The 26,587-nt window shown below is 44.1% G+C and overlaps 1 protein-coding gene across 1 annotated transcript in view; it reads left to right on the forward strand.

The window, feature by feature from the left end:
* The first annotated feature begins 1,647 nt into the window (after positions 1-1,647).
* Positions 1,648-26,587, forward strand: part of DHTKD1 (dehydrogenase E1 and transketolase domain containing 1) — a 44,845-nt gene continuing 19,905 nt past the window's right edge. Inside the window, exons 1-10 of the mRNA XM_032798302.2 lie at positions 1,648-1,834; positions 4,512-4,667; positions 6,230-6,441; positions 9,335-9,529; positions 9,860-10,129; positions 18,959-19,130; positions 20,753-20,951; positions 21,927-22,239; positions 23,754-23,838; positions 25,834-25,973. Of these exons, the coding sequence (XP_032654193.1) occupies positions 1,678-1,834; positions 4,512-4,667; positions 6,230-6,441; positions 9,335-9,529; positions 9,860-10,129; positions 18,959-19,130; positions 20,753-20,951; positions 21,927-22,239; positions 23,754-23,838; positions 25,834-25,973 (1,899 nt within the window). The 5' untranslated portion in view covers positions 1,648-1,677. The remainder of the gene's footprint in view (positions 1,835-4,511; positions 4,668-6,229; positions 6,442-9,334; positions 9,530-9,859; positions 10,130-18,958; positions 19,131-20,752; positions 20,952-21,926; positions 22,240-23,753; positions 23,839-25,833; positions 25,974-26,587) is intronic.

Below are 26,587 nucleotides of genomic sequence, written 5' to 3' on the forward strand. Positions count from 1 at the left end.
TTATAATCATTACCTTAAAGTATCTGCAGGATCAAAGCACAAGGTGAACTGGTTGCAAAGCCAACACATTTCTTAATGATGTTGATACTACATCCTACGTTCTCAACCTAGTTCACATTGTGGGCCACATATGCAGCTATGTGTTATATGTGCCATATCCACACAATATATATACTATCTGTATAGCCCTGAGGATGTCACATGGACCACAGCCATGGGCTGGCGGGGCCACAAATGGCCCACACGTTGGGAACCACTGTACCACATCATTTTTGCATCAAAAAGAGTATGAACTGCCATGGTTCAGAGACAGAGCACCGATATGTGCTCACCTTTTATTAGATAAAAGAATGTGTTTGTAACAGGTCCTGGGAATTTGTTATGGTTCCCAATGCATGCAACTCAGAAAATATTGGGGAAGCACTAATCTGTTTGTCACTGTCCTTTCCTGTTTCAATTTGGGGTAAGGGGAGGCTGCATTAACTTCCTTTAGTCTGTTTGCGGCAACGTTCTCTTTCTGATCTGACAGTTTCCTTAACAAAAACTGCTCTTCCCAACAAATTCCTCATCTCCCTAAAGCTGGGGCTGAGGGATTTGGAGTGCTGGGGCAGTGGGTTGGGGTCTGGGAGGAGGTGAGGGGTGCAGGAAGGAGTTAGGGTACAGGAGGGGGTTCTGAGTTGGGGCAGGAGTTTGGGCTGCAGGAGGCGGTTTGGGGTGCAGGCTCCGGTTGGGTAGTGCTTACGCCAGCATGTCCAGCTCCTAGGCAGAGGGGCCAGGGGGCTCTGTGCACTGCCCACTCCCACAGCTCCCATTGGCCGCAGTTCTTGCCCAATGGGAGCTGCAGAGCCGGTGCTTGGGGCAGGAGCAGCGCACGGAGACTCCCCAGTGCCTAGGAGCCAGACATGCCGGCCGGTGCCGGGAGCTATGTGGAGCCAGAGCAGGCAGGGAGCCTGCCTTAGCTCAGCAGCGCCGTCGGCTGGACTTTTAGCAGCCCGATCCACGAAAATACCCCTCCACTAACGTCCAACATCCTGGCCTCAAACCAGCCACTATTCTCCAAAATACTTCTCTGTTACTAACCATATGCCTTATACTTAAATACCTCTTCCCCTCAGTAACCCTCTCCCCACAAACCATCCACCACCAGACACCCTTCCCCTAATGACTAAATATCTTCCAACATAGCCCTCCGAAGCACCTCACCTCCATCAAATCACATACCCCCCCCAGCCACATAACCTCCCCAATCTAACACTTCTCCCCCCAACACTTCCCGCCCAACATACCCTCCCCCACAAACCACATGTCCCTTCCCCCTCAAAACACCTCTCCCTCATCAGATCACATAATCCCACCTACCTTCCCCAAATCTAACCTCTCTCCCTCAAAAGCCCCTCCCCCAAACAAGCTTTGATTTATCCCTCCCCCACATCCACTCCTCCCCCATCATCAAACCACATCTCCCCTCACAAAACAAGCCCCGCCCCCTTCAACCTATTTCCTTCCCTCTCCTCTCAACCATTTACCCCTCCCTCCTTCTATAAATGGCCCTTGCCCCTTTAAATTGCTTCTGGCGTGGGCGGGACTAACCGTTCTCCCGCAGGGCGCGCCAGGCCAATCCGTGCTGGGGGCGTCGGCCGCAGCCCCGCCCCCGCCTTGCCAGTCCAGCGGAGCGCGATGGCTGTGGCGGCGAGGAGCCTGGCGCGGGTTGGCCGGGCCTGGCCGCTGCGGCGCTGGTACCGCACGGAGCGGGGAGTGTACGGCTACAAGCCCCGCAAGGCGGAGAGCGCGGTCGCCCCGGAGCCAAGCGGGGTCTGCGTGGGCGGCAGAGCAGGTGGGCGAGTCCTGCCCCAGCGCGTGGGGTGCCTCCGTCCGTCTGTCCGTCCCTGCCGGGGGGGCACTGCACTGCACTGTTCTAGTGGGGCGGCGTCCGTCCGTCCCTCCCTCTGTCTGTGCTGGGGTGACCAGACCCCAAATGTGAAAAATGGGGGGGAGGGGACTATATGAGAAAAAGCCCCAAATATCAGGGACTGTCCCTATAAAATCGGGACATCTGGTCACCCTAGTCTGTGCTGGGGTTGATTCACAGCCTTGTCTGTCCCTGTTGTATTTTGGGGAAGCGCTGTTTGTCAGTCCTGGTTCTGGAGGATGCATCCCTCTTCCCCGGAGTGGTCACTGTGTGTGTTGACTTCCTTCCCCGAGACAGGGTCTGCCTTTGCCCACCAGCCTCCTGAGGAGCTGTTGCTTAGGGTCTGTCAGCACTGCGAAGTGAAGGTGTGATGGTGGCCCAGGGTGAGCATACCCCTGTTAGCTTTAACTTGGGGCTAGCACGGTGAACAACAGCAGTGTAGACGTGGCGCCAGGGGCTTCAGCCGGGCTAACAACCCAAGTAGCTAGCAACATACCCAAGTTCTCTGGGGGCTTTCATTCTGGAGGCACAGTTTAGGTGAGTAAAGATGTGCTTGAAAGGTGTAGGTGTAGTGTCCCCCTGCTTACCTGATGCTAGAGTCTTTCTACTCTCCAGGAAAAATTGCCAAGAAAAAGAGAGTGGGGAAGGACTCTGGCAAGGGGGAGGCAGAAGGGAAAGGCATGGGGAGTTCCCTGCAGCTGGAGCCCTTCCCGGCTGCAGGGAATATCTCCAGCAGCTGGGGGAGAAATGTAGGAAAAGGCCCCGGCCCCCACCAGTTCCCCACTAGTAGGGTTGCCACCCTCGCAGGATTGTCCTGGAATCCTGGGAGTTAAAAATTAATCTTTAATTAAAGATTTCTGTCATGTGATGAAACCTCCAGGAATGCATCCAACCAAAAATTGGCAACCCTACCTGCTGTTAGACTCTTTCCATGATGTGGCAAGGAGCCTTTCTGTTCCCAGAGCCTTTGTTTTCCACAGTGAAAGGCTCCAGCATCAAGGAACTGCTAAAGCTTTTCCCCAGCTGTCTCCTTCCCTGCTCCCTTTTTCATGGGGAAAGGCTCTGATGCAGGGGGAGGGAGCTGAGGAGGCTCAGCCTTTCCCCTCTGCCTGTCCCCTGCCAGAGACTTTCCAGTAGAAAGCTTTTCCCTGCTGTCTCCCCACTACCAGCGCTCCCGCCCTCTCCCCCAAAAAATCCAATTCCATGCTTCTCCCACCCACACCCAACAACCCTCCAGCTTAATTTCCAGGCTCCTTCCCTCTCCCTCATCTCCTCTGTTACTCCTGACTCCCCCAAGCCTTTGCACTGCTTCTAAGGGGTGTGGGAAATATGTCTGAGTAATTCATTTAAACTGCAGCACACAATGTTCGGTAATTAATTTGTCTAGTAAGTAATCTCCTGGTCAAAAAAAATACCTGAATCTTTTCTTTTGTCTGTATTATTACAAACTTTTATTGGTGACAGGTATTTTGAAACAAATTACCAAAATAATTGAAACTGCAATGATTATATTGTGTTGTTCTGACAAATACAATATGCAGAATTTTAAACTGTTGTGTGCAGAATATTTAATTTTGTGTTGCAGAATTCCCCCAGGAGTTATGCATGGAGTGACAGTGGCATAGAGAATACACTTAAAGTTTGTGGATGATACCAAGCTGGGAGGGTTGCAAGTGCTTTGGAGGATAGGATTAAAATTCAAAATGATTTGGATAAACTGGAGAAATGGTCTGAAGTAAATAGGATGAAATTCAAGAAGGACAGATGCAAAGTGCACCACTTAGGAAGGAACAATCAGTTGCACCCATACAAAATGGGAAATGACTGCCTAGGAAGGAGTACTGCAGAAAGGGATCTGGGGGTCATAGTGGGCCACAAGCTAAATATCAGTCAACATTGTAACACTCTTGCAAGAACGAACATCATTCTGGGATATATAAGCAGGAGTGTTTGTAAGCAAGACACGAGAAGTAGTTCTTCTGCTCTACTCCACATTGATATAGCCTCAATTAGAGTATTGTGTCCAGTTCTGGGTGCCACATTTCAGAAAAGATGTGGAAAAATTGGAGAAAGTCCAGAGAAGAGCAACAAAAATGATTAAAGGCCTAGAAAATTTGACCTATGAGGAAAGATTGAAATTTTTTTTGTCCAGTCTGGAGAAGAGAAGACTGAGGGGGGACATAACAGTTTTCAAGTACATAAAATGTTGTTACAAGAAGAAAGGAAGTAAACTGTTCTCATTAATCTCTGAGAATAGGACAAGAAGCAATGGGTTTAAATTGCAGCAAGGGAAGTTTAGGATAGACATCAGGAAAAACCTCCTAACTGTCAGAGTGGTTAAATATTGAATAAATTGCCTAAGAGGTTATGTAATCTTGGTCACTGGAGGTTTTTAAGGGCAAGTTAGACTGTCACCTGTCAGGGATGGTCTATAATATTTAGTCCTGCCATCAGTGCGGGGGACTGGACTAGATGACCTCTTGAGGTCTCTTCCAGTCCTATAATTGTATGCAGGCCTGTATTCTGACCACTAAACTGATGCTATTAATAGGTTAGCAGTGCATGTGCTAAATTTGTTTTCTGTTTTCCCCTTTATATTTAGCTGATCATGGCCTTGCTCGTTTAGTAACTGCATACTGTGAACATGGCCACAAAGCTGCCAAAATTAACCCTTTGTTTGCTGGCCAAGCTGTGATGGACATGGTACCTGAAATTCGAGTGCTGACAGAAGTGCTTCAGGGACCTTTCAATACCACAGGTAAGTTTGCTTCCTGGTGCACAGCTGGCTTGGGCTGTATTTGGAATCTGTTAGACAAAGGAAATGGTTGAGCTTTTTTTCCTGTAGGATGAAAATGAGGTAATACTTTAACATTAGTATGGCAAACTGTCTTCATGGTTTTTGTTAAGGCTGAGGGATTTTAAGAGATACGGACAGTTATGGATAGTAAAGAGAAGGTTTTCAGTATCAATCACTGCTAAAGCTGCAGTAACACCTTTAACTGAGGGAGCCGTCTAGCTGGAAATGCTGATAAGGGCATGGTCCTGTTTAGTTCAGAAATAACTCAAAATCCTCAGGCTAATCTACGCTTTTAGTTCCTGCCTATTTTAAAGTCTCTGCAGACATGCAAAAATTTAGGTCCTGGTCAGAAATTTGTGCCTCAGACCACTTCTAACTATATAATCATGGAAATTTAAGATGGAAAAGACTTGGTCATCTATTGCAATGCAGGATTGTTTCCTGCAGCATTTTTTTTTTTCTGGTGCTTTATCTAATCTGCCTTTAAGAGATGCAAACTCTGAAACTTCTACTGGGTCCTTCTGGAAGTTACTCCACAGCATCTCACTTCCTGGTAGGTGTTTTCTAATATGCATTCAAAATTATAAATATTCTCAGTACAACACAGGAATTTATTGAAGGGGCCATCGCACGTTGTTCCTGTATTACCTAACAAAAGGCTAGCTGTAATGGAACAGGTGGAAATGAGTGCTCTACCAGCTCTGCTGTTTCTGTTGCTTAGGCATTCAGAATCATATCCACTTCTCACTAATAATTTAGTCATTCCTTAAAATGTTCTTATCCTAAATGATTGCCTGTGTGAAAGAGCCGGTTGGTGCATTGCTGTTTAGTGAGGCAGTTCTTGGGGAGAAAAACATATTTTATCTTATCTAAATATAAATTCTTCTATTATACCAGTCACTGTGGCAGCTGAGTGCCCAGCTTATAACATTTCCTGAAACCTCATAACTCTTAGGTAACTCTGTAATTGTTAATGTAGCTTTCAGGTTACATATTAATAATATACCATGTTCAACTACATTATAAAGCACTACAGTGACAGAGCCACTGTGGTCCAGTGGCTAGGGCACTGGTGTGAAAATCAGAAGACATGGCTTCTCTTCCTGGCTCTACCACTAACTCATTGTTACCTTGTGTACAGAGAATCTGAGTGATCCCTCATTTTCCCCATCTGTGAAGTGGGTATGTCTGTATTATATTGCTCTAGTGCTTGGGGGCCCCAATAATCCATCAGAGTCTCATTGTGCTAGATGCTATACAATACGTAGTAAAAAGACAGCTCTGACCGAAAAAGCTTACAGTGATACATACCATTCTTTGGAAGGTGTTCAGAGACCTCTGAATAAAAAGTGCTATAGATGTCTGAAGTGTTTTTAACACTGTAGTGTTTTTATAAAGATTCTTGAGACCTTTATTTTCAAATGAAGAGTAGAGGGACAGGACGCAAAATTGTTTTTTTGAAATCATTAATCACATTGTTATTGAATGTATCACTTCCTTGTGTTTTTTTTTGGTCATCCCAGGGCTCCTGAACATGGGAAAGGAAGAGGCTTCCTTAGAGGATGTGTTGACTTATCTTGACCTCATATATTGTGGACATATTTCTATAGAAACAAGTCAGCTGTCAAGCTTGGAGGAGAGAGAATGGTTTGCTAAAAGGTTTGAGCAATTAAAACAGGAGGCATTTACAACAGAAGAGAGAAAGCATTTGTCTAAAGTGATGTTAGAATCTCAGGTACATTGTATATCTTTCTTTATATTACAGTAGTGCCTATGAGCCTCAGTCATGAACCAGGACCCATTGTGTTAGGCACTGTATAGGCCTTGCTGGAGCCATAGGCATAACTAGCAGTATGAACCAAAAGCTGTGAACCAGAGTAGGCATGGCCTTGATATAACACTAGGTGTCTGCTAACCAAGGAGGCACATTCCTGACCAGGGAGGATGGTACAAAAACACAGATTTCTCAGATAACTACATAAACTCATTCCTTAGAAAAGATACAAGGGCACGCTGACCCTTCATAAAGATGAGGAGGGGATAACAGGATGATGGATTAGTATGTCTCATTCAAACGAGCAGGTAAAAGTATAAGGGTAACAACAACTGGAGAATAATAAGTAACTTGTTTCCTTTAATGTATAAAAGGGGAAGTCATAGGAGAGGCATCTTTATACTAGTGTAGGGGACAGCATCCTGGTGTGCTGGTTGAACTGGTACCTTGTTGCAGGCATATGTGTGTTTAATGTACCCATAGTTCCTATGGCACACTAGGAACGTGCTTTGTTGACAGTAAACCTGGCCGAGTGCCTTCACCACCAAACCAAGCCTGTAGGCTTTCATATGAATAACATAGAGGTCTCCTGGATCAACATGCTGCACTGTTTGCTTGCAGCTGACACCAGAGCTCCAGGAACAGCAACACTAGCTGCATTAACAGTGCTGCAGTATCAGCAGCACTAACAATGCACTACAAATACAAGGGAGAAAAACATCAACCCCTGTCCCCCCAACAGACTCTATACGAGAAGCTTACGGTCTAAATATGCATGTGTTTGAGATGGGCAAGACCTGCGTTTTATCTGATGGATACAGTGTAGAAACGAAATAATGTTGTTCACATTAACTACAGCAGCAATTCTTAAAAGAAAACTGCAGTGCTTTACTCTGTTAGTATTTGCATGGGAAATAGTGAGGTATTGCTCTCAAGGAGACTTCAGGCACATGTGCTGCTGTCCCAGTGTTCTGTTTCCCATCCAGTTTCACCCTCCCTCTCTGTCAGTTGTTCCCCTCATCATCAGCTTCTAGTCAGTCTCTCTCAACAGGGAATATTCTGGAAGAAAGCCCTTTATTTAGAGAGGAGGGTAGCTAAATGTGGGCATGATCAGAGTTCCGGTAGTGTTGATCTGGTGAAATAGCTGATTGGATACCGCTGCCAAAGAGTTTGGGAAAGGAGCTCTTGTCTCATTCCCAGTGCGTTCTGTAAGGGGCAGCTAAAGGCTCCTTCCTATGGCCCTGATCAAGTGCATGGGCTGAGTGTTTTGGGGGACTCTAGCCAAATATTTCCATAATGTAAAATTTTGTGGGGTTTTTTCATTTTATTTTTTCTCTTCTTCATATAGTGGCACAAGAGTATTTATATGAAGATGTCCCTGCTTCAGGCTTTTATGTGGCACAAATTTCTCTGTGCAAATAAGTGTTGTGTGCTTCGTTGCCTTCTCTTTTTTTTTTAATGCAGCTGAAAGGCTTATTTCCCTCCAATGGCTGTTTCATTAAGGAAATTAGTAATCTAGGGTTTTTCCTGACCTTACTGAAATCAATTGCAAATTTTCCTTTGGCTTCAATAGTACCAGGATTGCCCTCACGGTCTAGAGAAGATTATATAGGAACTATTGTTCCTGCTGCACTTTTATGTGTATGTTTTTAAATTCAAGGCTGCTGAGTATTGACTAACTACAAACAAATGCCAGCCAGCCAGACTCTGAGGCTGTTGCTCAATTAAACCTTCTCAGTTACAGTCTCAGGCCATGTCTACACTGTGTTGCTCAGGGTGTGTGTGTGTAAATCACCCCCCCGAGTGACATAAATTGCACTGGCATAAGTGGTAGTGCACACAGCGCTGTGTTGGCAAGAGAACTTCTCCCACTGACATAGCAACCGCCACTTGTTGGGGGTGATTTAATTATGTCTATGGGAGAGCTCTCTCCCATTGGCATAGAGCGGCTACACGTGAGATCATATAGTGACGCAGCTACATTGGTACAGCTGTGCCACTGTAAGGTCTCTAGTATAGATATAGCCTATATCTGGGTAAGGAATGGTGTCCCTAGCTTCTGTTTGTCAGAGGGTGGAGATGAATGGCAGGAGAGAGATCACTTGATCATTGCCTGTTAGGTTCACTCCCTCTAGGGCACCTGGCATTGGTCACTGTCTGCAGATAGGATGCTGGGCTGGATGGACCTGTGGTCTGACCCAGTATGGCCCTTCTTTTGTTCTTATTTTCAGTCCATAGTTGTAAACACTGCAGGAATTTGTTTACGCTTTAAGGTTTCTCCGAAAACTTTGTTGCACAAAATTAGTGAGGGGGAGAAACTAGACATAGAACTGAGTGTCTTTTCCTCTTCCTTTCCACCTTAGCAGTACTTGTGCCTGAGCACCCAGGGCCATGTATAATACTAATCAAAATAATATATTGTGTATTGGATCAGAGGCTCTTTAAGGGGTTTACAAATGCTAACAAACTTAGTTTCCTAATGCCCCTGTGAAATAAGTAACTTTGTTAGTAACACCATTTTCAGATTGAACAAGTTGACTCTCTGTGCCACCCTCCAGATTGTGTCATGTTCTTCCTACACATCCTGATGCATGTATGTGTTTGGGGAGGGGGGAAAGGGGAGGAATGCGTGATCTCACACCCTAACATAAAACTAGGCACTGGCTGATCTCTCATTTGATCTCAGTCATAGCCTCTTGTACTAAATTGGGTGTTGGTAGGTGAGAAAGGTCTGCTGAGGCAAGCTGGGGTTTTGTCCAGTTTTTATACGCTGCGTAGAGTTGTGTAACTGGTGCTTTTATAGGAAGTCCAATATTGTGTTCAGTGACTTGTAGTCATGCTCTGTTTCTATCAGGAGTTTGACCGCTTCTTGGCCAACAAATTTGCAACAGTGAAACGATACAGTGGTGAAGGAGCAGAGAGCATGATGGGGTTTTTTCATGAGTTGCTAAAGATGTGTGTGTATACTGGGGTGACAGACATCATTCTTGGAATGCCTCATCGAGGAAGGCTTAATCTCCTCACTGGGCTGCTTCAGTTTCCACCTGAGGTAAGGGACAGATTGTCTCACTAGCAGTGGCTCACTGTTTACTCAGATTTTTGTGTAATAAGTTTATTTGACAAGAAAATATCTCATTGCCAGCGCTTGAGTACAAGTGATAAGTCAATTTATGTGAGCACGTACTTCTTCCTGCCATGAGTCCTGGAGATCTCCTTGTGAAAGTGCTTAGAGAATTGCAAGAAAAGGGCTTAAATGGCAAGGTCCAAAGGGTTATAGGACTTCACCCAAAGTGTGTGACTTAAAACAAACAAAAACATCTCCAAAATTTGTGACATTAGTTACACAATGCACATTTGTGTTTATCTTACTTCTGTGCAGCTGATGTTCCGTAAAATGCGTGGCTTAAGTGAGTTTCCAGAGAATTCGCCAGCTATTGGGGATGTCCTGTCCCACCTGACGTCCTCTGTAGATCTAGACTTTGGTTCACACCGACCTCTGCATGTCACCATGTTGCCTAATCCATCACATCTAGAAGCAATTAATCCGGTGGCTGTTGGCAAGACACGCGGAAGACAACAGTCTCTTCTTGATGGAGATTACTCGCTAGACAGTGCCGCACAACCTGGAGACAAAGTCATCTGCCTACAGGTACTTGGAGGGCTCAGTAACAAATCTTCCCAAATGAGAGTAAAGTTTGTAAATCAGAGGAAAGGTGAAGAGGTAGGTTTATTCACTGTTAGAAAAAGGGAGATCTCCAGATGTCAATGCAGCTGGCATAGTTTTTAAGAATCCTAGTTTTAAGATTTCCAAGCCAACAATCTCTATCTGGATTTTTTCTAGTAGTCTTCCTGCTAGTAAGAATGCTTTGAAAGCTGCACATGTCTATTTTTCCAGCCATTTTGTCATATTTGCTGTTTAAACTGTCATGCTCACCCATTGTTTCTAATCAGGGTGATTAGAGCTTGAAATAGAACCAAGCAGGAACCTTCAGTCTCCCCGCCTCTGGAAACATGTCCCTTGGAGAAAAATGAACAATAAACATTGCAGGGTGTATTATCCATTGGAGTATGTGGTTGTGGTTAGGGCAGTGTCTCAGCACTGTACTGTCCAAGTAAACCTTTCCTGGCCACCGAAAGGGGTTCTCTCTCCTTCAGAACTGCATCAAAATTGTGAAAAACCCTCAAAGTTAGTAAAGAGGGTTTGTTTTTTTTCCTGGATTCTGTTGAGTCCACAACTGAGAACTCAGATCTTAGACTATTAGAAACTAGGATTAAATAGGAAACTGGGGAAGAACAGTTTCGTGCCAAGAGAAGTGAACATGGAGGATATTAGTGGGGAAATAATGGGAATTAAAGAAATGCCTCAGTTTGCTTCTGGAGAAGGAGATTGATGGACTGTTGGAAAAAGCAGGAAAGAGAGGCTAAGATAATGCAAAAAAGATACTATTGGGACTGGATGGCCTCATTCATATTTCCAACAAAACAGTGCAGTTTTTTGCATTTGTTGAACTTACTTACTTGCATCTTATTTGTTTGGCAAAACATGTCTCTGAGCTTACTAGCCCGTTCCTCCCTGGCATTAGCTAGTGATGACTCTGGTGTGAAGTTCAGGTTCCAAATTGAACTGCGTAACACTTCTTTGCACATTCTGCAAAACTGGCAACACTGTACAGTGCTCTAGTGGATTGATGAAAATTGCTCTTTTCCGCCTTGAGTTTAGAGAGGATATGGAAAACTGTCTTGTTTGTGTGGCCTTTTTGTGATACCTCTTCTTGTGGAGACAGTGGGGGAAGCGATCTCATAAATGTAAACAGATGTAACTCTTTCTCCTCCTGCAAAACAGATGTTCAGGGAGCAACCAGGCCCTATATGTTTTTTGGTGTTTCCTGTTAAACTAGTATTGGTGTCAGATCTTCTACCCACTTCTGTGCAACACGAGCCAACTCCCATGTGGGGGATTGCTGTCAGGCTTAGTATAGCTTTGTTATATTGATGATCATGTGCTGTATTTAGCAGGGGTTTGGTTCAGGCACTAAAAATAAAGTGAACATAGGACTACGGTGGCTATTGGTTGGGGACATTCAGCCAGTCAAGAGGGAGAAAATAGGTATAAAGCTCTTATTCTTTCAGAGTCTTGGTCTTAGAGCCTCACTTCAGGCTTTTTGTTGCACAGCTCCCTGCAAGTTATTTCCTCTTCCCAGTGATGAGTGTAAAAAGTCTCCTGGCTGGCTTGCTCTAGTTCTTTGCTCCTGTACTTTTGGCTAGGGACAGTAGTGTTGGCAGCTAGCTCCTTCTCTCTGTTTTATGGCTGGCTATAGATGGTGAAAGGGAAGCAGTACAGCTAAAATGGCAGTGAGACTAACAGTCAACCCAGTTCTCCAAGGTCTCTAGATCTTCCTTCACAAAATTTCTGAATGAAGTTCTATATCCCAAGATTGTAAAAAGGGTCCATTTGGGAGCTCAACACCTGTAAGTGTTCTCAGTACTTCTCCATCTCTTATGCCTGAGTTACAGTTTTTTACCTCGCATTCCTTGACTCCCTCTTTCATTGACACGTGCTGTTTAAAGTCCATAAATGTGGCCTCCTGATATGTATTTCATTCCAATATCATCATACAGACCATTTCTCATATGTGGGATAAGCCTGGTGACATACCACTAGATGGCTGAGGTAACCTATAATTTTCTCTTTGAAATATGATTATAAATGGCAGGGGGAATTTCTGTCCATAGTGCAAGACTATAAAATACAATTATTGCTAGCGTGGTTTCAGCTGTAGTCTGGACAGGTCATAAAACACCTGGCATGAACCAGTACAGGAAATGAGAACTGTTCTAGATGGGCCACATTTCTGCTCTAGTGTGAGAATTTGTTTTGAGTCATGGTGGGCTTTTAGATAGATATAGATATATATATGCCAGTCTTTGGTCATACGTATATATGTGTTGATTTAAATGTCTTGGCCCATGGCTTATGTGTCTTGTGGCTTCTACCCGTCTACTTTTGTTTTGTTTTAAAGCTCTATAAAGGATTTGTTTTTCCTATAGTTGTATCTTCTGGCCATGAATGCAGGAAATTCACCTCTAGTTAAGTTTAATGAGTTATTGTTTTGTGTTTTGTTAAACCAACTTCTATCTTCATCTCTTACTCTCCCAAAATCTCAACACAGTTGCATTCTAACTTCAAGATATTTTGAGAAATTCTGCCCAAACCACAAGTGTGAGGAAAGGAAAAGACTCAAACGTCTGGAGCAGTTTTGAAATAGTTATCAATTTTATAAGAAGGGGGGAAGGAAAATACAGCATAATCTTTTTTCATTCTATAATCAATCCTCTCTGAACTCGCCATCCACTGTAGTGGAAAAGATCAAACTTATGCAAGTTCTTGGGTAATAGAACTCTAATCGTATGCATGACTTTAGTTTTTTAATGATTCCTACTGTCTGGCCAATTGACCTATCTCTCTGTAATCATCGCTCACTGACTGAGACTTAAGAATTTCCCATCTCTTTGCCTCAGTTACTTTTCAGTAACTTCTGAAGGGGATGAACTTAAGGCTCAGACTATTATTGAAGACTGAGCTGATAAGCAGTAGTGGCCTCCTGACCAGGCATTGTGTAGAAACTAGTGACCAGCCAGAGTAGTTGTGGGCCAAAGGAAACCGAACCAAAGGAAACGTCTGACCTGCAGGACATTGTTTTAAACCTTGGAAATATTCTTAAGTTACAACATCCTCCCCATCCCCCCCCAAAAAATTGACTCAAAATTTGCCATTGATAAAATAATCTTGACATTTCTCTAACTATTGTGAGCTAGTGGTGTGAGCACAGGTCTGTGAGCCAGACCTGCCCTTGACTTCTCTTTCCTTGAGCAAGGCATCTGTGGTCTGACTTTCAGTGGCACTGCACACCCACAGATTCTTGTACTGTGGATTTCTCAGCATCTCTGAAAATCGGGCCATTGGCCTCTCTGTGCCTCAGGTTCCCCTTCTCCAAAGTAGGGGTTGTACCTGTTGTGAAGATTTAATTAGCTGTGGTGATTTTAATTAGAAGAAGACTTCTATGACAGGCCTTGGGAGGCAGGCCAGTCCTCGCCCACAGACAACCCGCCAACCTGAAGCATATTTTCACCAGCAACCACACACCGCACCATAGTAACTCTAACTCAGGAACCAATCCATGCAACAAACCTCGATGCCAACTCTGCCCACATATCTACACCAGCGACACCATCACAGGACCTAACCAGGTCAACCACACCATCACCAATTCATTCACCTGCACGTCTACAAATGTAATATATGCCATCATGGGCCAGCAATGCCCCTCTGCTATGTACATCAGCCAAACTGGACAGTCCCTACATAAAAGGATAAATGGACACAAATCAGATATTAGGAATGACAATATACAAAAACCTGTAGGAGAACACTTCAATCTCCGTGGACACACAATAGCAGACTTAAATTTAAAGGTTCAGCGCATACCTTGGCAGTAAAAAAAAAACTTTCAGGACCAGACTTCAAAGAGAAAAACTACTGAAGCTTCAGTTCATATCTGCAAATTTGACAACCATCCAAGCTCAGGATTAAATTAAACAAAGACTGTGAATGGCTAGCCAACTACAAAAGCAGTTTCTTCTCCCTTGGTGTGCACATCTCAATTGCTAGAACAGGACCTCATCCTCCCTGATTGAACTAACCTTGTTATCTCTAGCCTGATTCTTGCTTGCATATTTATACCTGCCTCTGGAAATTTCCACTACATGCATCTGATGAAATGGGTATTCACTCATGAAAGCTCATGCTCCAATACGTTTGTTAGTCTATAAGGTGCCACAGAACTCTTGGCACTTCTATGACAGTGGTAGGTGACTACCATGGGAAAGAGATTTCAGTCCATCAGTTTTTAAATCTTAATTACAGCAATTAAAACATCAGCCAACATTATTTTATTCTTTTCTTCCTCAAATGTAATATGGAGGCTGCCAGAAAAATCCTGTACTACATTGCTGGGTGGTCTATATATAAACTTATTTCTCCAGGACTTGTTTTACCAAAACAACTAGGTCTAGCCTGTTCGTGTCAAGGTATTTCAAAGGACATCCTAAATTTGAGAAGCATATGAGACAATACATTTTCCCCCTCACCCCAGTAAATTCCAGGAGGACTCAAATGCCATGGGCAGAATTTAAAGTGATGCTCACATCTGATACCATTGAGGCTATTTCTTGTTTATCCCCTTAGATTTTGCCACCAGATTCCAGTCCCTAGCCCCATCCATCTCTTTTATACAAATAAATCCTTCCCTATTCCCATCCCCATGTCATACATGCCCTAATAGTTTATTTACCAGTAGGCACCCTCCTGCCTTCTAATTTTTTCCATTTTTCTTTGGGGGTGGGCGGAATGGCTAAAGTAACTTCCCATGGAAGAGTCTCTGATTCCCTTCCATAGCCTAATCTCCTTGACACCCACAATGTGCACTTTTTTCTTCCTTCCTTCTGAATAAAATGACCACTGGGTAGTGAAACCTTCACTAAGGCTTTGTCTACATTAGCACTTTTGTCCCCGTTGGTCAGAGGTGTGAAAAAACACACCCCTGATTGATATAAGTGTCACCAACTAAAGCGCCGGTGTGAACAGCGCTGTGTCAGCGGGAGACGCTCTTCTGCCGACAACTTCTGCTTCCCATTGGGGGTGGCTTAATTATGCCAGTAGAAGAGCTCTCTCCTGCTGGCATAGTGTGGCTACACAGGAGACTTTGGAGCAGTATAGCTGTACTGCTGTAAGGACCATAGCACAGACATAGCCTAAGGGACCTGCCTTCAGTAGAGACAGGAGGGCTGGACCAATGGTTAGGGCATGAGCCTGGGGCTCAGGAGACCCAGATCGAATTTTCTGTTCTGCTACAGACTTCCTGTATGACCTTGGGCAAGTCACTGTCTTTCTGTGCTTCAGTTTTACAGATGAGGAATAATAGTGTTTCCTTAGCTCACAGTGGTGTTGAGGCATTCCTGATTCCAAGGCAATCAGACTCTATAATAAGAGAGTGGGGCATATAAAATACCATAAGTTAGATAACAGGCAGCCTCATGCTTTACGTGACCCTTTGATGTGGTTTCCAATATAATCTGTATCCCCTTATTAAAATGTTGTTGTCTAGTTGAAGCTTGGCCTGTGATAGAATTCACCCTTTCTCTGGATACTTCTGAACCATTCCTGCCAGTGACAACTTATTTCAGAGGCTCATCAAATTGCTTCAGAAGAGCAAGTCCTTTGCCTTTGGAATCCACCAGATAGCATCAAGTATCTGATGTTCAAAAACAAATAAATAATCCTTGAGAAATAATCCCTTACAGCAGGCCTGCACAACTCATAAAGCGGTGAGGGCCACATTACTCCAGAGAAAATAGCTGAGGGCCGAAACACCCTCCCCCAGGACCTCCCGGCCCTCTGGAAACGCCCCGCCCCAGCACTGCCCAGCTCTGCAGAAACAAACCCTCCTTCCCCAGTGCCGCCCCACCAAAACAGCTGTGGGCCAAAAAGGAAGGTTGGGGGTGGGGAGGTGATACTTGATTTTAAATCAACCAGGAGCTCCCAGCTGAAGAGGTGGCTGGGAGCTGTCAGGGGCAAATTAAAGGGCCTGGGGCTCTGGTGGCTGGGGGTACCTGGAGCTTTGTGGGGCTGGGGCAGGGATTTAAAGGGCCCAGAGCTCCTGCTGCTGAGGGGAGCCCGAGCCCTTTAAATCCCAGCCCCAGCCCCAGCCCCAGCCCCAGCCCATCTGCTGGAGCCGCGGCCGGGATTCAAAGGGCTCTGGGCTGCCGGAGCCGCGGGGAGCCCTTTAAATCTCAACCGCTGCCGGGAATCTCTGCGGGCAGCCCAAAGCCCTATGAATCGCGGTCGTGGCTGGGATTTAAAGGGCTCTGGGCTCCCCGCCACTGCCAGCAGCTCAGAGCCTTTTGAATCCCAGCCGCGGGCTGCACAGTGAGCCTCGGCCCAGGGGCCGTATGTTGTGCAGGCCTGTCTTACAGTGTCTCTCATTCCCTTCCTGTCCATTTCCAATCACAGAAGCTGAACAGTTTTTTCTCCGATCAATGTGCTCTGGAGTTCTCAGATACAAAGTAAAAATTAACACCAAAGTACACATAAGAGAAGTTTTGCTATTGGAGGAATTCTGCGCAAAAAAATAAATAAATTCTGTGCACAGTGTTTTAAAATGGTGCATATTTTATTTTGTCAAAATAACACAATATAATTATGCTCCCACTGGCAGCTTCAGGCAGCTTGGGCTCCCACTGGCAGCCCTGGGCGGGTGGGGGGGAATCACAAGTTCTGTGTGGAACATTAACTTTGTGCAAATTCTGCATTGTGCAGTAACACAGAATTTCAGCAGGAGTTAAGTTTGCTTGCAAGGTGGAGTTGCTGCCTTCCTTGGTAGTAGAGGAGGGAGCACTCTGCTTTTCATACTCCTGGTGCGCAGATTGAAGAAGCCTTTTCTGTGGCAATAATTCATTGTCAGAGCTTTCTGTGGAAGACCCTTGTTAAAATATTAGCATCAAAATCCTTGAGTATAACTTGGTTCAACCTTTAGTTAAGATTATTAAGCAACTTGCTGGTGCACTGAGTGATTGTTTATCATGAGTTTCACTATATTTTATTGTTTTTTCCTTTTCATGTACCTTAAGTGGACTGGAAGACCCAAAAAGCTTTTTCTTCAGTAGAATGAAATGTCATGGCTGGAGGCTAGCTAGTTACTGAGGTGGGAAGATTTAAGTAGAAAGAGGCCCTGAGACTTAAATTCTCAGATATCAAATGTCCTGTAACCTTGTGTGCTCGGTTTTGAGGAGCCTTTTTCAGTGAGACGCTCTGAAGGTCTTAAGATGATACCAGAGCATTGGCTAACAAGCCTTTTCAGTTGCTTTAGTGTATGTACTGGAATGAAGCTGGTACTATTGAGTAGGACCATGCAAAATGGAGGCTTTGGAGAGCAGCAAAACAGCTACAGCGAGAAGTGAAATCCTTTCTGAGATGCCAGAAACTTGCCACAGTTCATTTCTAAATACGCAGAGGGAGCATCCATGGTCAGGAGTGGAAATGGGACTGAATGCTGAAGGTCTCTCTTGTAATGAGTAATCCTGCTTATCTGTGGTGCGTGCTCGTAAAGGTGAACTGAGAAGTTTTATTAGAACTATTTAAAATCCGGAGGTTTCATGTCACCGGGGCTTCATATGCACATTCTCTTCAATTGTGTTGTGGCTGGATTTGTATCTATAGAGCATGGGTAGGCAACCTATGGCACGTGTGCTGAAGGTGGCACGCAAGCTGATTTTCAGTGGCACTCAGACTGCCCGAGTCCTGGCCACCAGTCTGGGGGGCTTTGCATTTTAATTTAATTTTAAATGAAGCTTCTTAAACATTTTAAAAGCCTTATTTACTTTACGTACAGCAATAGTTTAGTTATATATTATAGACTTAGAGAAAAAGACCTTCTAAAAACGCTGAAATATATTACTGGCACGCAAAACCTTAAATTAGAGTGAATAAATGAAGACTCGGCACACCACTTCTGAAAGGTTGCCGGCACCTGCTATAGAGTATCAGTCAGGTCCTGAGACTGTAAACCCTCAATCTGAAGTTAAAACTCTCACCTGGCTTTACCTAGCAGCTTGATAAAGCTTCTAATCTTTAATGATTTTGACTAGAGAGAGGCTTTAATAGAACCACAGTCTGAATCACCCTGAACTCTGGGGAAGTTTGATTTCAAGCTCTGCAACTAAAGACAGTATCTCGTTTCAATGCAGACCCATAATTGAGGCTGGTGTCTTCAACTTTTTAAAAAACCTGGGCTGTTTGTAACTTATTTATTAAAAAAGTTTCTTCAAATATGTTTTTAACGGTATTTTAGGGTCTTCAGTAGCTCTCAATCCCTTTTAAAAACCTTTTATCTTACTTCTAAATACTTCACTTATGTTTTTCATCCCTTTTTTATCCTTTCTCCGTATTTCTATCCTCTGCCTTTATTTACTGAAGTGTGGACAGAAGCCATGTATACTTGGGCCTGCAATGTTTAATTTTTGGGGGCAGGACAGTGTATCATATGGTGACTGGCTTATTTTAGTTCACTGATCTTTTACTGAAAATCTACTGCAGACTACTGACTGTCATTGTTACAGTTGGCCCACCATGTTAGGTTATAATGCTGTTTGTAATAGTAAAGTCTATTTTAAGAGATTATAGGTTTGCTCCAAGCAGATAAGAGTTCAGCCAATATGTGCACAGTTGCTGGTCGTGACTTTTCACTGGAGTTAAGATTATATAAAATCTATTAATTTAACCTAGGAGTGAGTGGCTGGTATTAATAGGGCTAGATGATCACTCTGAAAGATATTGTGTAATGGATTTTTTTTTCTCATTGTGACACCTCTCTTTCAGCAATGGCTATTAACAAATCCTTTCCTGTCTCCCTCTATAAATTAGGTTCATGGTGATGCTGCTTTCTCTGGTCAAGGGATTGTTCCTGAAACGTTGACACTCTCTAATCTCCCACATTTCAGAGTTGGTGGAAGCATCCATTTGATTGTTAATAATCAGCTGGGTTACACCACTCCTCCAGAGCGAGGAAGATCGTCGCTATACTGTAGCGATATTGGTATGTGTAAAAGAGTTACCAGACAAGTGGTTATGTAACCTGTGTAAAATAAATTTAAACTCCAGTGTGAATGTCAAGTACAAGTTCCTCTTTTGGTTTTCACAGCTAGTGTTCATGTATCCCAGGGAATCTTTTTCCACACTTATGATGAATTAGGTAAATTGGACTTGTTAATAGATACACTTTGCTAATAATAATGTAAACACACACAATTTTCATGTACTTCATGACAAAGATTTAATAGCAGAGAAAATTTACATGATATTTTTACAGCATGTTAACGAGGCTATTGTGAAGTTTTATCAGTAACAAATGCAAGAAGTTTGACAAGTGTTTCAAGTATGTTTTGTGATGTATGAGACATTATTGCTGATTCATTTGAATTCAACAAACAATTTTTTTAAAAACAGTGGGTCTCTGAAGCATTGAAGCAAGGTTCTACTGCATGACTGTATCTTGGTTGTGATAGTAGTGTAACTGGTGGACTTGTGTGTTCAAAGAAGTGGTTGAAATGTGAGGTTGATGCTACTACTTGAATAAGGTCAACAAAGGCTTTCTCTGATTTATCTTTGTTCACAAATCTGCTTTGATTAGCTAGATTGTATATGCTTCATCCTTCCCATGTATGTAGATTTAATTATATCCCCCTACAACTAAAAACATATTAATGTCTTGGGCGTTTCACATGAAATCTTTGTTTCATGGCTTTAGCAAACCAGATGTTATAGAGTGGACCCATGATAGCTGATAGGGAAAGCAAATTGCATTCCATTTTCTCCCTGCATTGGTTTTGTGGCTCACATCTCTAGATTTCCTTTCCCTGTTGTGTATTGGTTGTGATGTGGTTTATTATCCGTTTGTCCCTGGAGGGTGGTCAGGTCAGAGAACTGTATTCTATGTGGAGAGGAAAAAATTCACCCGACGGGCCAGGAAAATAGCTGGAGCATGTACTTCCTTTTATGTGTTCCAAGAAAGTTAACAAGCCAATAGCTGGGAACTAAGTGATTTGCTGCCTAGATAGTGTAGTGGCCACACAGAGGGAAGGGAACTCTAATGTGAGTTTGGGGTTTTGTTCTGCTTATTTGAGAAGACTTTTTAATTCTGACAAACCTGTCCAGGGTCTGCTGGGAGCAACCTAGCGTGAGTGGATTAGGGGAAGGACTGCTTCTGACCAAGGAAATGCTGTATAGATTTCAGATAAACCCTGCTTCAGGTTGAAAACTGTATTTTGTTTCTCTTCTGGAGCAAGATGCAACCAAAAGACTGCCAGCCTGTGTGGGCTTTAAGTTCCATCCAGAATGAGAGGATCCAGGGACTGCGTGCACAAAACCTGTTAGAAGCTTTCCTTCACTCTGGAACGATACTATGGACCCATCTGCATACATGCACAGGGTCGAGGCAGTTGTAACAACCAAAAACGACTCTTCTCCCTGGTCACGTTGACAGGCTGTCTCTGGATTTTTTTGGCCTCTCTCAGATACACTGAGCAGAGATCACATGTTGGGTTCCAGTGAGCATATCCCATGTGCTCATTCGCCTGTAATTGCAAAGGGTAGGGAGCACTTTGTTCGATCTCGCCATAGGTTTGACTCATAAATCCATATCTTTGAAATTCTATTCAGGTAAGATAATTGGGTGTGCAGTTATCCATGTAAATGGTGACGATGCTGAAGAAGTCATCAGAGCGACGCGATTAGCTGTTGAATACCAGCGCTGCTTCCGCAGGGATGTGATAGTAGACTTGCTGTGCTACAGACAGTGGGGCCACAATGAACTCGATGAGCCATTCTTCACCAACCCCAGCATGTATAAAATCATCAGGTAGGTTAATGCTAGCAAAGGAAGGTATATAACTCATGCTTAAACCAGCTTCAGTAACGATCAGTTTATCCTCCATTTTAACAGAAGCTTCTATATGAAATTTAAGGTCCTTGTTTACACGAGCACATTTTGTCCTGCTGTGCACCATTGCTGACCAGCATCTGTGTTCACTGCAGGGTAAGTACTGGTATCGCCATGACTGTGCTCTTTGGAGCACACTGTCAAGACATTTTGCATATTAAAGACACTGGGCGTTACTGATGATAGTGTTAGTGCTTGAATATGCAGTTTGATGCCCCTTTAAGAACAAGTTATTTTATTCCATCTGCATTTTAAAACTTCCCAATAGCTATTGGTTTGCCCTTTGCTCATCAGCATCTGTGGAGTTCAGGACACAGACATCTGTTTGGGGAGGGTTTGCAGATCAGGGCTGATGGCCACTGGCAGAGCTGTGTGTGGAAAGCTTGCACAGTGCCTGCGTAAGCTGGTTCCTGCCAGTTCAGCTAGATCTTCTCTTTTATGAGCACTAAAACTTACCCTAATTTTATCCCCACTCCAAAAAAGAATGTTTTTTCAAAATGTGCTAGCCGGTATATTCTGGCACTTCAGATGGAGTGTGTATGCAGTGTTTACATTGGTGGAAGAGAATACTTAGATTCCTTGTCTGAGCTCAATTTGCTTTGAGTTTATCATTATTAGGGTGCGACTCCGATTGTGAGTCTGTCTTTTTGACCATCGCTGCCAGTTACAGATTCTTCTCCAATAATAAACAATATAGCACATGTTGTCCTGGAGAATTTCAGTCCCTTACTTTTTGGAGGGCCACCAACTGAATGATTGTAACCCAGCAGATCATTCACTGCAGTTCTTGGAATGAGTTTTTATACTGCCAGCTGGCAGGAACAGGTTGTATTTCCTTGTCACTACAGTGATGGCACAGTGTACATTTGTGGGGTTTGACTTCCTCCCTGACAGATCCCGTAAGAGTATCCCAGACATGTATGCAGAGCGTCTAATAGCCAGTGGGCTCATGACTGAGGATGAGGTATTGGAGATAAAGACTTCATATTACTCCAAGCTGAATGATCATCTAGCCAACATGATGATGTATAGCCCCCCTTCGACCAACCTGCAAGCTCACTGGAGTGGCATGGTGGAACCCTCTGCTAGGATCACCATTTGGGACACAGGCCTGCCTCTTCCACTCCTGCAATTCATCGGCATCAAGTCTGTGGAGGTGCCTGAAGAGCTCCAGATGCACAGTCATCTTTTGAGGACGCATGTACAGGTCTGTAAGGCTTAATGTTGTTCATTGTTATCAAGCTTCTTATTCCATAGCTCGAAAAAAAAAAAAAAACAGCAAGACCTGTTACAGGTAGAGAGAAATCTGACAAAGCATGCAACTACATTGCAACTAAAGACACAACAGCTCGTTGTCTTGTAAAAGAAATTTTTCCATGATGAAGCTGATTTGAAGCTTATGCAAAAGGAATACTTAGACCACTTTTAGTGTGTGTGAGACAAATACAGAGTAAATCCTCCCAAAAACTTATAGGCACTTTATTGTTTTTGATAGAGTAGAAGAAGCAAGAACTAGAAGAAAAAGCATTCAACAAACTTGGCTTAGGTCTTTTTAAAACATTCTTAAGTGCAATAAAAACTTATCTTATGGGAGACTGTCTCAAGGATTGGTAAAGGAATATAGAGTCTATTACCTAGGTCCCCAGTATGAATGTGCATCAGGTTGTTGATTACTAATGTTTGATGGCTGGTAAGTTGTTGGTTTTAAATTTATTTTGTTGTTAACCCAGTTCTAAGCAAATGCATCCACATAACAAGATTATTGGCATCGGTTGGCCCTTGATAGGCAGTCTTAGAGAGGCCAAGAGTTGAATGAGCAGGAAGACTGACCTAGCCTACCTCCCTCCACATCTGGGTGCATGTTGGAAGGGCAGTGTTTTGGAGACCATTTTGCATCGTTGCTGTCTAATCTGTTTTATAGATTGATAGCTCTGGAGACTGGAAATCTTCCATCTGTCATCTTTCCCCAGCACTAACTACATAAACAAAAAACTGTGATATTAAAAGCATAACCTGTGCTCCAAGGAGTTTAAAATCTAGGTTCTGCAGTTGGATCCATGATTCACTGATGATCTGAATGGACACAAGTGTCCACCACATGGAACTGATTGCAGGATTGGGGTCTAAGGTGACTGTCAGTGAGTGGCCTCCTCCCAGGTATTCCCTGGTGGCCTGCAAGTGCCCTACCACCTGATTTTTCTGCTCTTGATTCCTTAATAAACTCAGAAGGGCTCTATCAAGTCCAATATCAGCCCTCCTTTAGAGTACAGTTTGAACTTAAAGTTCAAAAATAAACACAAGTCTTCCCTACAGCCATCAGCTCGGCACAGCTCCAAACTCCCTTGGTGTTTCAGGGTCCTTCCTGCCTTAGCAGGCTATTCCCAGCCCTTCCCAGTTGGAGCAGTTCTCCTGAGCTCAGGGCCTTCCCTCCAGGAGCCTCTCGCTCTGATGCTAAAGGGGAGTCACCTGGTCCATACCCAGCTGGCTCTAATTAAACCCCACACCTCATCCCAGATGTGGCAGGCAGGGCTAATTGTACAGACCTGACAAGCTCCAGGCTGCTAGTTCTTAAAGGGGCAAGCCCCTCTATTATAGTGACTAATGAAACTTCAGAGGTGTTGCTCTGTGTATTTTTCTAGCTATCTCGGTTGATCAGTAACATCAGATGAGGTGCAGAATGACAAAGCTAAATCACTGATCTACTTTTCTAAAAATATTCAGGCAAGAATACAGAAAGTGAAGGAAGGCACGAAGTTGGACTGGGCTACAGCTGAAACGTTAGCTTTTGGTTCACTACTCAGCCAAGGTAAGAGGCAACTAGACAGCAGATAGTATAACATGTTGCTTCAATGACAATCTAATATGCCATAAGACTTTTCTAATGTATCTCATGATCAATTCCAAGTGTTGTGACTATATAAAAGCCCAATAAAGGAGCATCTTTATTCCAATAAAAAGGCAACTGTGACCTTCTTGTGCCATTTATACTTGTAGGATAGATACTACGGGGTCCAGAGGATAAAGCCCTGTTTCACTGAAACATATATTCTTGTGCTTAAAGCTAAGCATGTGAGTAGTCCCATTGACATAAATGGGACTACTCATAAGTAGATGTGTAACTTGAAGTGTAAGGCTGAATTTTTCACCTCCTAGGCCTGCATTCGGGTTTGTATTACATTGCATACAGGGCACATGCATTTTGTGGTTTGCTCCAGCTTCATGTAGACTTATTAACATTACAAAATAGCTAAGCAGTTTGTCACTAGTGGAGGTCTCCGCTCAAGAGCATCCAGTTCTAAAGTAGAAGGCAGATATCAGTACAAATTTTTATTCCACCACATAAGTAAACTAATAGTAATTTTAATAATTGATAGTAAATTTGATGCTTTACCATCACAGAAGTAATCTCAGTACTTTTTTTTTTTTTTTTAAGATTTCTCATGCAGACACAAACGTAAAAACGAGTTCAAACACATCGATCTAGTATTTACATGGGAGTGTCCAGAGAGCATTGCTGAGTCTTAATAGGAGGGGCGTGTGTACTGGGCTTGTACTACTGCAAGTGCAGCGCTGGTGAGGGGGTTACCCGCTGCAAACTTACTCGGTGGTCACACTTACAAAGCTTCAGGCAGCGCTTGCAATCCCTGGCTGCAGCGCTGCTATAACTGCCTGGTCTGACTACGGGTGGTAGGAATCCAAGCGCTGGTGAGTCAGTGCTGCTTCATCAGTGGGGACACCTCACCATGCTGTTATGCCTCCAGAGGTATTAAGAGGTATTCCGAGAATTCCGCATTACAAGCAAACCAGGAGAGGTACTCCCGGAGCTACCAAAACACAGCTGCTCTTTGCTCCAGCGGAGCGAGCCGAGGCGAGGCTTTGGAATGTTCACCAGTTAGTTTGCCTTTGAGGAGACAAAACAGCACGGCAGGGGGGAGGGAGTCCGTTGGAGAAGCGGGCTTATCGGGTCTGAAGCGTTTACATTCTAGAGTGAGAGAAGGGTGGGGGAAATGGCCAGAATTTGCAGGCAGGGAGCTCACAGGGTCTGTCCAAAAATCCACTCTCTGCTGTCTCCCGACGCTCCCTGTCACATCACCCCCCCCACCCTCCGCTTTTGAACTTGCAGGCAGGAAGCTGTCACGGGCTGCTTCCAAAATCCCTCTCTCTGTCTCCCCCGACCTCCGTCATCACTCCAACCCACCCCCTGGGCTTTTCGAAAAGGCACGTGCAGCCACTTGAACGCTGGATAGCTGCCCACAATGCACCGACTCCAACAGCGCTGCAAATGCTGCAAATGTGGCCACACTGCAGCGCTAGTAGCTGTCAGTGTGGCCACACTGCAGCGCTGTTCCTACACAGCTGTATGACCACAGCTGTAACTCCCAGCGCTGCACATTTCCAAGTGTAGCCAAGTCTGCCTGTCTTTGAAAGAGGGGAATAAGGTTTGGCCCAAGAGAACTAGAGATGTTTGGTGTAAGAGTGAGGAATGGAGTGGAAGAAGTATAAAATATAAGAATGGTAGAAAGGATACCTAGGGAGTTAAGAAACAAGCTTTGCAAAAAGCCTTGGGAGTGGTGGGAGAGAAGAGAGAAATGAGTACAGGGATGTGTAAGCAAAAGTTGAGTTGCACAGAGCCCTGGTGATTAGAAAAAGAAGCTTGAATTTGATATGCTTGATAAGGAGAAACCAGAGAGGATTTTGAAGAGGGAAGTGATACTGTTGAATAAGGAGCAGTTATCACTAATAGCCTCTACCTTTTATGACTTTGATTATTTAAGATTACTTTGTTTCTTACTTGATAAAGGGTTTAATATCCGACTAAGTGGTCAGGATGTTGGCAGAGGAACCTTCAGCCAACGACACGCAATGTTGGTTTGCCAAGAGACAGATGAAACCTATGTCCCGCTGAATCATCTGTCTCCGGATCAGAAAGGCTTTCTAGAGGTATGTTATATGCTTTATAGAGCAGATCACTTGTCCGTGACTTTGCATTGTTATAATAATTTGCAGGTAACGCATTTTGGGAAGCAAAACTTGCTTCTCAAAGGTGAATAACTTGCCATTCTATAAATGGGGAGCCTGAGCCTCAGAAATGAATTGGGTTGCCCGAGGTCACACAATAAGCCAAAGTGAGAGTTGGGAATAGAAAGAACAATTATTTACCGTGTAGTAACTGGTTCTTCAAGATGTGTTGTCCCTGTGGATTCCACTTTCAGTGCACTTCCACTCCCATGCCTATGAGATCAGATTATTTTGGCCAGTAGTGTCTGTTGGAGCAATGCTTGTGCCCGAGATGTCTTCTTGCACCCCCCACCCTGCAAAACAAGGTCATAATTAAGGCTATGTTTATGTCACGGAAGTCATGGAAATCACGGAATCCATGACTTCTAGAGACTTTTGTGACATTCTCCACTTCAGCCCCTGGGGCTGCAGGACTCAGGAGCTGGCGGCTAGTGGGGAGCTAGCAGGGTTTGGGCAACGGGCGACTTCGTGTGGTGGGTGGGGGATGCCTCAGGTGAGCGGCTGGGGGTGGCCCGTTCTTTCTCTTTGGGAGATAT

The sequence above is a fragment of the Chelonoidis abingdonii genome, chromosome 1 (genome assembly GCF_003597395.2).
Source record: "Chelonoidis abingdonii isolate Lonesome George chromosome 1, CheloAbing_2.0, whole genome shotgun sequence".
NCBI lineage: Eukaryota > Metazoa > Chordata > Testudines > Testudinidae > Chelonoidis > Chelonoidis abingdonii.